Source organism: Procambarus clarkii, chromosome 22, assembly GCF_040958095.1.
Source record: "Procambarus clarkii isolate CNS0578487 chromosome 22, FALCON_Pclarkii_2.0, whole genome shotgun sequence".
Classification (NCBI taxonomy): Eukaryota; Metazoa; Arthropoda; class Malacostraca; order Decapoda; family Cambaridae; genus Procambarus; species Procambarus clarkii.
In genome coordinates this window covers 3,555,337-3,565,293 of record NC_091171.1, presented here as the reverse complement: position 1 = coordinate 3,565,293, position 9,957 = coordinate 3,555,337, and the positions used below count along the sequence as shown (strand labels likewise).

At 38.9% G+C, this 9,957-nt stretch overlaps 1 protein-coding gene across 1 annotated transcript in view; it reads left to right on the top strand.

The window, feature by feature from the left end:
* Window positions 1-8,422, top strand: part of LOC138367609 (zonadhesin-like) — an 8,709-nt gene extending 287 nt beyond the window's left edge. The window contains exon 2 of the mRNA XM_069329330.1: window positions 7,007-8,422. Within this exon, the coding sequence (XP_069185431.1) occupies window positions 7,007-8,422 (1,416 nt within the window). The remainder of the gene's footprint in view (window positions 1-7,006) is intronic.
* The last annotated feature ends 1,535 nt before the right edge of the window (window positions 8,423-9,957 follow it).

Here is a 9,957-nt window from a genome sequence, read left to right as displayed (position 1 = left end):
GATCGTTAACCCAAGCCACCAAAACCTGTGTTTATGAATGATAAACACTTTACGTACAAGGATCAATTGATGTATTTATTTTTCTCGAGCAGTGCTTCATTCACATCTGCTCGAATCGCACCTCTCTAAATACTTCATCCACGTACTGCAAAATACCAATAATTTCCACTAAAATATAACCTCCTTAGGCCTTACTATTCAACACATTCTAGTGTGTAATAATAGTAATTTAGATCTGAGAAAATACAAATTTCGAATATGCAGTACGTTAAAATTGTGTCGATTGGACGAGCCTAGCTTGAGGATCTACAAATATTCGTATGTATGTATAATTTAAGCACAAATATACGCATTATATATATATATATATATATGTCGTACCTAGTAGCCAGAACGCACTTCTCAGCCTACTATGCAAGGCCCGATTTGCCTAATAAGCCAAGTTTTCATGAAATAATTGTTTTTCGACTACCTAACCTACCTAACCTAACCTAACCTAACTTTTTCGGCTACCTAACCCAACCTAACCTATAAAGATAGGTTAGGTTAGGTTAGGTAGGGTTGGTTAGGTTCGGTCATATATCTATGTTAATTTTAACTCCAATAAAAAAAAATGGACCTCATACATAATGAAATGGGTAGCTTTATCATTTCATAAGAAAAAAATTAGAGAAAATATATTAATTCATGAAAACTTGGCTTATTAGGCAAATCGGGCCTTGCATAGTAGGCTGAGAAGTGCGTTCTGGCTACTAGGTACGACATATATATATATATGTATATATATATATATATATATATATATATATATATATATATATATATATATATATATATATATATATAAATTTGTGCACAAATATACGTATGTGTGTAAATCACGAAAATTAACACGTAATGAAAAATGTGAGTGTCAGACCACGGAAGAAGAATTGAAACAGGAATTTCCTTAAGTACTTTCGTATATTAATACATCTTCAGAAGGAATCATTCTGAAGATGTATTAATATTCGAAAGTACTGAAGGAAATTCATGTTTCAATTCTTCCTCCTTGGTCTGACACTGTCATACGTATGTATATATAATTTATGCACAAATATACGTAGTATATATAATTTGTGCAAAAATATACGTAGTACATATAATCTGTGCACAAATATACGTATGTATAATAATTAATACACAAATATACGTATGTATATATAATTTATACACAAATATACCTATGTATATATATTTTATGAACAAATATACGCATATATATATATATATATATATATATATATATATATATATATATATATATATATATATATATATATATATATATATATATAATATATATATATATATATATATATATATATATATATATATATATATATATATATATATATATATATAATTTATGAATTATATATTTTACGAAGAATATAATATTAGGCTTTTAATCTGTTATTTGCCACATATTTGGATTCTCCTAAATCTCCATCCAATGACGAGTCTTATAGCAGCAGAATAATGATCCCATTTAATAGCCTACTCAATTATCAAACATTCGTTATAAAACGTTAAATAATTACATTAACGAATTGCGTAACTAAAATACATATTTAGGAAACTGTAAACCGTTTATCAAGCTCAGTGTTCCAAATTCAGATAACTAGACTCCATTTGTTAAGTTCATTGTGAGAAGCCTCGCACTGATTGAAATATTTAATGTCAGTCGCTGTTGAAAATAAGTTATATAATCTAAAATGTCATCAATAACAACGTTCCTATATTAATAAAGATTAGCATAAAAAATAAATAAAAAATATCTAAGCTTACATAAATATAATAATAATAATATCAATGAAGTTTAATCATATTGTATGATTATTTAATCATATTGACAATGAAAGTATCATTTCTCTCCCGTCTACGCTGGACTCTATTAAATGTAACGTTAATTTTTTTTTCAAATTAGATTCAGTAAATGATTTATATATTAAATAAGTCTTCCATAGCTAGGTGGTGGGCAGATTAGTGAGGTTAGTCACGTATGAGTGCGAGTGTTGGCCGGGTTACCTTACCAGGACACTACACTATTTACTCTGACACAAACGAGGTGGGTAAGATTTATGCTGTCAAAGTGAGCGTGGCAAATTAGTTAGTTAATGATACTCTTACACGACGTCATTGAGTTTAGTGTTGTGCCTGAATACCAACGGGAAGATTTTGTGTGTAGTTTGTTGGTATCGGGTGCACGCTAGGTGCAAATTATCGCACGTACAGGTGTACGTCGCGACACATGTGGTGTCAGGTATACGGCAAGTACACACCACTCATCTATATGCCAGGTGTATTACCACACAACCAGGTATCCGGTGTACAGCATTTATGTACTCTTACGCACGGCATTACATGTACGCCCCCTAGAATACTGCTCAATAAAATAAAACAGAGTGACGCAACAATATAGAATCTTTGTTTAGATGTTCTGGTGTAATAATGATTACTAATGGTAATGGTGATATAATGATAGTGAGGTGATGGTGATATAATGACAGAGACGTGATGGAGCCTTTCTTTGTTTCCCAAATTTGGAGCGTGAGGCAGTTGTAGTAGAGTTTCGTAGTGAGCGAAGGTGTCGGAAATTAAAAGCTCATCCCTTTGATCGCTGCTTCTCCCCACACCATCACCACCATAAATCATCACTGTCATCATTATCACCATCATCATCTTCAACGATCAACACAATCATCATCAATCACTTTTTTTAAATGGCGTTTTTCTCCACATACCTGTCAGCAAGTTCCTCATCGTCAAGAGACGAGGATTGTAATGATGGTTACTATGGATACCAATCTTCCATTCTTCACCCCCCCACCCAACATTCAATCCTACACCTCCTTTCTGAAATCCATAACCCTCCCCCCCCCCCCTCAATCGTTTACATTCCTTTCGAAATCGCAAACTCCTCTCGCTGAGTGCTAAATACCGCACTTTTAATCCTATACACTCCTTCAATCCTACTCGCCCTCCTTCAATCCTACACACACCTTGTCTCAATCTCATCCCCTCTCTCACGAGATAGCCTCCAGGCCGTCAAGAGATAACTTTCACGATAGCGTGATAAGAAATTGGGATAGCGATAGGGGGATAGCTATCGGCTTGTCAAAGGGAAAGCGAAGGCTATTCTTTCACAAGGGAAAGATAATCCCTTGGCAATGCGAAGGCTATACCCTGACATGATGAAGGCTAGCCCTTAAGGTGAAAGTTAGCCCTTAACAAGGTGAAGGCTAGCCCTTAAGGTGAAGGCTAGCCCTTAACAAGGTGAAGGCTTGCCCTTAACAAGGTGAAGGCTAACCCTTAGGGTGAAGGCTAGCCCTTAAGGTGAAGGCTAGCCCTTAACAAGGTGAAGGCTTGCCCTTAACAAGGTGAAGGCTAGCCCTTAACAAGGTGTACCTGTTGCATCAACAGGAGGCTCAGGGTGCAGGTTGGGGGCACTGGAGAGATAACCACCCTACCTTGTCTACCTGTGCAGTCTAAGGTCTAGATGGTTAGGCTTGCGTCAATTCACCTGCCTGGATTTCATCAAAGGTCCGCATAAGATTGATGGCTAGCTTGAGACCTTTGGCCATTTCCCTCAGGGTAAGAAATTAATTGCCGAGATGTGAGCACATGTCTGAACGTCAGTGGGAGTTTTCTGTGGATTATATATTTCAGTAACCACTCCCTCAACCTGTCCTTTTAATAGAACGTCGCATTTTGACGTATACGTTTCCCAAGGCCAAAAATTGTCGTACTAGAAAATGGCAGCGGCTCGCGAAATTGACATAATGTCCAATTATGTCTGTCCTCTACCAGAGGACCCTGTTTTGGGTCCTCTGGTAGGTTAGGATAAGGGCACTTTAGTACGATAGTTTCCTGACCTTGGGAAACCTTAGGAGGACGGGCTGGATGTGTGTGCTGAGGGCACATAATAATGACGGCCTCTCGAAACGAAAACTCAGCGGTATAGTCTGGTGGAGGTAAATCTAGTAATTGTTATGCAAGAATGGCAACCTGCAGTTCGGTGTCCAAATTGTTATCGTTCCATAGCCTAATTGCTTTATCATAATTGTCATCCATGAGGCTTAAGTTCGCGATGACAGATTTAGCCTTTCCTTCAAGTTGTCCTTTCAAATAGGTCAACTTAGTCACCTTGTTTATGTTAGGGAATCAACCAAGGCTTGAAATGACTACTAAAATTACTGCCAATTCTCCTTCAACTTTCCTTCAAAGGTGGATAAACTAATTGTTGGAAGTACAGGCTGGGAAAGGATAATAATAGGTGGTAGACGAACTGCTGTAATTACTGACTGATTGATATTCTAATGTGCTTCCGTATTCATTTTTTTGTCTTATTGGACTTTGACATTAGCCTCGTATTGAGCCAAGTCTGCAAGTATGTTTAAAATGTTCAGCTGCCATTTTGTCAGCAGTGAGTTGAATTGAATGATGGTGCTGCGCTGGAGCGTTTCCTGTGTTAACAGTATATTACTGGCCAACACCGCACCACTTGTGCTCGGATCAGTAGTTAACTGCTCGCACTTCTGTAACTCGTGTCAGGTGACCTTTTAGCCAAACACGTGATCAACGTGAAAATGAAGTGGAACTAGTCATTTTTAATTACGTTTTACACTGTATTAATTAAATTATGATTTGAAATTGCAGTATTGAGTGTGAATGTTAATGTATTTCGGTCATCAACTTGCTCTGTCACTGGGCTTTATCCACCAGTTTCGCTGAGGAAACTGAAGTAACGGGGAAGTCTGAAGTAATCATTATCAAGTCGATTGTCACAATCGACTAGAGACTGGCCCAGAACGGACCGAAACGTCGTCGTATCCTCATCTCCTGGTTTGTGGTTTAGTCTTCATAATGATTGATGTATTAAATTGTCCCACCTCTATGACGTCAGCGTGCTAGGATGATATTGAGTGCACCCTGTATAAACTACATGTTGCACTATGTGCCTCATGGGTATGACGTAGTACTAGTAAATAGTGATTAATTATAATAATGTAAAGAAATAATCGTACCCCGGTTTGGGGGGGAAGCAGAAGAATGAATTATGAGGCTACCTGGAGTCGTTTGACATGTGAATTAGTAGCTTAATATGAGTAATGTTAATTAACACCAGGGAGTTGGTACCACAGGACACGCACTGTGGAGACACCTAACTATTAATGTAACAAGGTTTCAGAAAGGTAATTAGCTCCAACGTGTCATTTGACAGTCAAGGGTGTGGTACAACAATGATTTATTTTATACAACACACAAAATATAATATTATAAAATTGAATTCACTGTCCAGTCTATATTCACTGCTCACTATAATAAGATATAACAGTCTTATTATAATAAGATATAACAGTCTTATTATAGTTAAATAAGTTAATTACTTGTGAGAGACCATCTATAATTGCCCTAACTGACCTCGTGGGTGTACATCGTTACCATCCAATAATATTACCGTCAAGTGATGATGCCAATTCAGCACACCTGCTAGTACGGCATTACCTAAGACATATGTGAGCTGAGTCTCCAGATGATCTATATAGCCTAATATCTATATTTTAGATATTAGTCAAGTAGGCAGCTGGCTGTGACCTACAACTGCGACTTCAACATATATATCTAATCTTTCAGCTAGAGATGTTAATTGTATTTATAATATATTAATTATGGTTTATTTGTAATTTTAAGGGTGTACATCTGGTTTTCTAAGGATCAATAAATACTGTGGTGAAAATTTTATAATAAAAGTTTAGTCCAATTATAACATCTTGTTTTAGTCCAAGTATAACATCTTGGTTAAAATTGTTCTCGAAGAACGCACATATGTTCAGAGTTACGATTTATTCAGTTCGGTGAACAACAATTATAGTGAAAATTCTAGTAATTCTACAATAACGTTTACTGATGACAATAATTTGAATTAAGTAACTGTTAAGCACTTGCTTGTAAGGAGTCTTGAAGTGACGAACGAAGACATTAAATGAAATCCCAAAGTGTGAGAATTAGAAGTATTCTACTTTAGTTCACAGATCGGGACCTCTTACCCAAGCCCTGTAACATTAGTATATTTAATCATTAATCAATTTGCAGAAATAAGCAACCGGTACACCTTAAAATTACGAGATACATACATGTTATTATATATATATATATATATATATATATATATATATATATATATATATATATATATATATATATATATATATATATATGTCGTACCTAGTAGCCAGAACGCACTTCTCAGCCTACTATGCAAGGCCCAATTTGCCTAATAAGCCAAGTTTTCATGAATTAATTGTTTTTCGACAACCTAACCTACCTAACCTAACCTAACTTTTTCGGCTACCTAACCTAACCTAATCTATAAAGATAGGTTAGGTTAGGTTAGGTAGGGTTGGTTAGGTTCGGTCATATATTTACGTTAATTTTAACTCCAATAAAAAAAATTGACCTCTTACATAATGAAATGGGTAGCTTTATCATTTCATAAGAAAAAAAATAGAGAAAATATATTAATTCAGGAAAACTTGGCTTATTAGGCAAATTGGGCCTTGCATAGTAGGCAGAGAAGTGCGTTCTGGCTACTAGGTACGACATATATATATATATATATATATATATATATATATATATATATATATATATATATATATATATATAGAATCATTTTCAGGCAATGGAGTGGTTTGAACTCACGACCTGGTGATTCCCAGTCGCCTGCCATAACTGGCTCGGCCACGGAGTACAATAGGTGACGCACCCAGACCTCTACTGAGTTCCCTGGGAGGCGCTGGAGGCCCCAGACCTGGGCCCAACCAGGTTTTTACGGTCAACCCGACCACAATCAGGCCTGCGGTAATGGCGGTCACACTCTCACGTACCACTCACATCCCAAGGAAATCACAATGACGCGATATATTAATGAAAAATATATGAATTATTTTCGTAACATAAGAAGGACATAACAGTCACAGTCAAGGACATAACAGTCAGTGTTAAGGACATAACAGTCAGTGTTAAGGACATAACAGTCAGTGTCAAGGACATAACAGTCAGTGTCAAGGACATAACAGTCACAGTCAAGGACATAACAGTCAGTGTCAAGGACATAACAGTCAGTGTTAAGGACATAACAGTCAGTGTCAAGGACATAACAGTCAGTGTCAAGGACATAACAGTCAGTGTCAAGGACATAACAGTCAGTGTTAAGGACATAACAGTCAGTGTCAAGGACACAACAGTCACAGTCAAGGACATAACAGTCAGTGTCAAGGACATAACAGTCACAGTCAAGGACATAACAGTCAGTGTTAAGGACATAACAGTCAGTGTCAAGGACACAACAGTCACAGTCAAGGACACAACAGTCAGTGTCAAGGACATAACAGTCACAGTCAAGGACATAACAGTCAGTGTCAAGGACATAACAGTCAGTGTCAAGGACATAACAGTCAGTGTTAAGGACATAACAGTCAGTGTCAAGGACATAACAGTCACAGTCAAGGACATAACAGTCAGTGTCAAGGACATAACAGTCAGTGTTAAGGACATAACAGTCAGTGTCAAGGACACAACAGTCACAGTCAAGGACACAACAGTCAGTGTCAAGGACATAACAGTCACAGTCAAGGACATAACAGTCAGTGTCAAGGACATAACAGTCAGTGTCAAGGACATAACAGTCAGTGTCAAGGACATAACAGTCAGTGTCAAGGACATAACAGTCAGTGTCAAGGACATAACAGTCAGTGTTAAGGACATAACAGTCAGTGTCAAGGACATAACAGTCACAGTCAAGGACATAACAGTCAGTGTCAAGGACATAACAGTCAGTGTTAAGGACATAACAGTCAGTGTCAAGGACACAACAGTCACAGTCAAGGACACAACAGTCAGTGTCAAGGACATAACAGTCACAGTCAAGGACATAACAGTCAGTGTCAAGGACATAACAGTCAGTGTCAAGGACATAACAGTCAGTGTCAAGGACATAACAGTCAGTGTCAAGGACATAACAGTCAGTGTCAAGGACATAACAGTCAGTGTCAAGGACATAACAGTCAGTGTCAAGGACATAACAGTCACAGTCAAGGACATAACAGTCAGTGTCAAGGACATAACAGTCAGTGTCAAGGACATAACAGTCACAGTCAAGGACATAACAGTCAGTGTCAAGGACATAACAGTCAGTGTCAAGGACATAACAGTCACAGTCAAGGACATAACAGTCAGTGTCAAGGACACAACAGTCAGTGTCAAGGACATAACAGTCAGTGTCAAGGACATAACAGTCAGTGTCAAGGACATAACAGTCAGTGTCAAGGACATAACAGTCAGTGTCAAGGACATGAGAGGTGTGGGACAGGGTTGAATGACAGAAACCCGGGGCTGAGGACAGAGGGGGGGCAGGGTAGAGTGACAAGCCCGGGGCTGAGGACAGAGGGAGGGGGAGGGACAGGGTAGAGGGACAGAGGAGGGTTGAGGACAGAGGGGAGGGGCAGGGTAGAGGGACAGGAGGGCTGAGGACAGAGGGGGGGACAGGGTAGAGGGACAGGAGGGCTGAGGACAGAGGGGGGGACAGGGTAGAGGGACAGAGGAGGGCTGAAGACAGAGGGAGGGGGGGGGCAGGGCAGAGGGACAGGGGAGGGCTGAGGACAGAGGGAGAGGGGGGGGACAGGGTAGAGGGACAGGAGGGCTGAGGACAGAGGAGGAGCCATGCTTCACTGACTAAGGAATGTAGGTTATCTCAATATACTTTTTCTTCCATCTTCCTCCTGTCGGCCTCCTCCCGTTATTATAATATTAGAACCCCCCTTCCCCTTATTCCCCTTTACCTCTTATTCCTCCTTCCCCATTATTACCCTCCCCCTAGTCCATTATCTCCCCTTCCCCTTGCCCGAGTAAGCAAACAATTGGGCACCTCTTCACCTTTGATAAAGCCTGCCAATAAGCAACAAGTGATTGTCATTACAACCACAACATCACAACCAGAACACAACCAAGCAAGAGTTGTACCTGTCAACACTACAGTTGTGTTGAGGCCAACACAAGCATCTCCTCATACTCTCCACTCCGTTGTTTTTACGTCAACATAAGAAATGCGGTGGATTATGGAAATTATAACCACCACACCATTGACGTTTCGAGGACACGAACCAGTGGTGGTGGTGTGAAATAATGGGTACCATAATATTACCATTCAACCCATCCTCCTATTGACGTAAAAGCCAATTAGATACCAGAATTTGGTACCATTCAATTGATAATCAGAAAATAATTGACTTAAAAATACAAATATTCCTAAGCCTAGTATAGCAGATAATTGTACTATATTAGGCCTCATATAGCGTGTATTAGGCCTAGGAAGATTATATTAGGTTAGGTTAGGTTTTCTTTGTAACAAAAATACAAATCTTTTCAGGTTTGTCTAAATTTAATAGTACCGATTTCTACTTTGTAACTGTCCATTATGTCAATATATGTACTATGGTGTTCAGCTTACTATAAGTAATACTTATAACCAGGAGGACGGGTTGGACAGTGAGTGACTGGTAACTCCCCCACAACACCTGAGTGATTACGAATCCGAAGCGATGTACACTCAGCTGTCAGGCCCCAATGTTCCTCAAGATACACACACACACACACACACACACACACACACACACACACACACACACACACACACACACACACACACACACACACACACACACATGAACTAACACCAACTCTCCTACCTGTGCTGGGTCTTGAGAGGTATTAGCGGCTGGTAAGAGCCAGGTAGAGCAGATCACCAGGCAGGAGGGCTGGTCAACACCCTCAGGAACCAGCACAGGCTCCACAAGTAGTCAACCAGGTGATCCTCCCTCTATTAACTACCTCACAAGAAAATTAGTGAAGGCG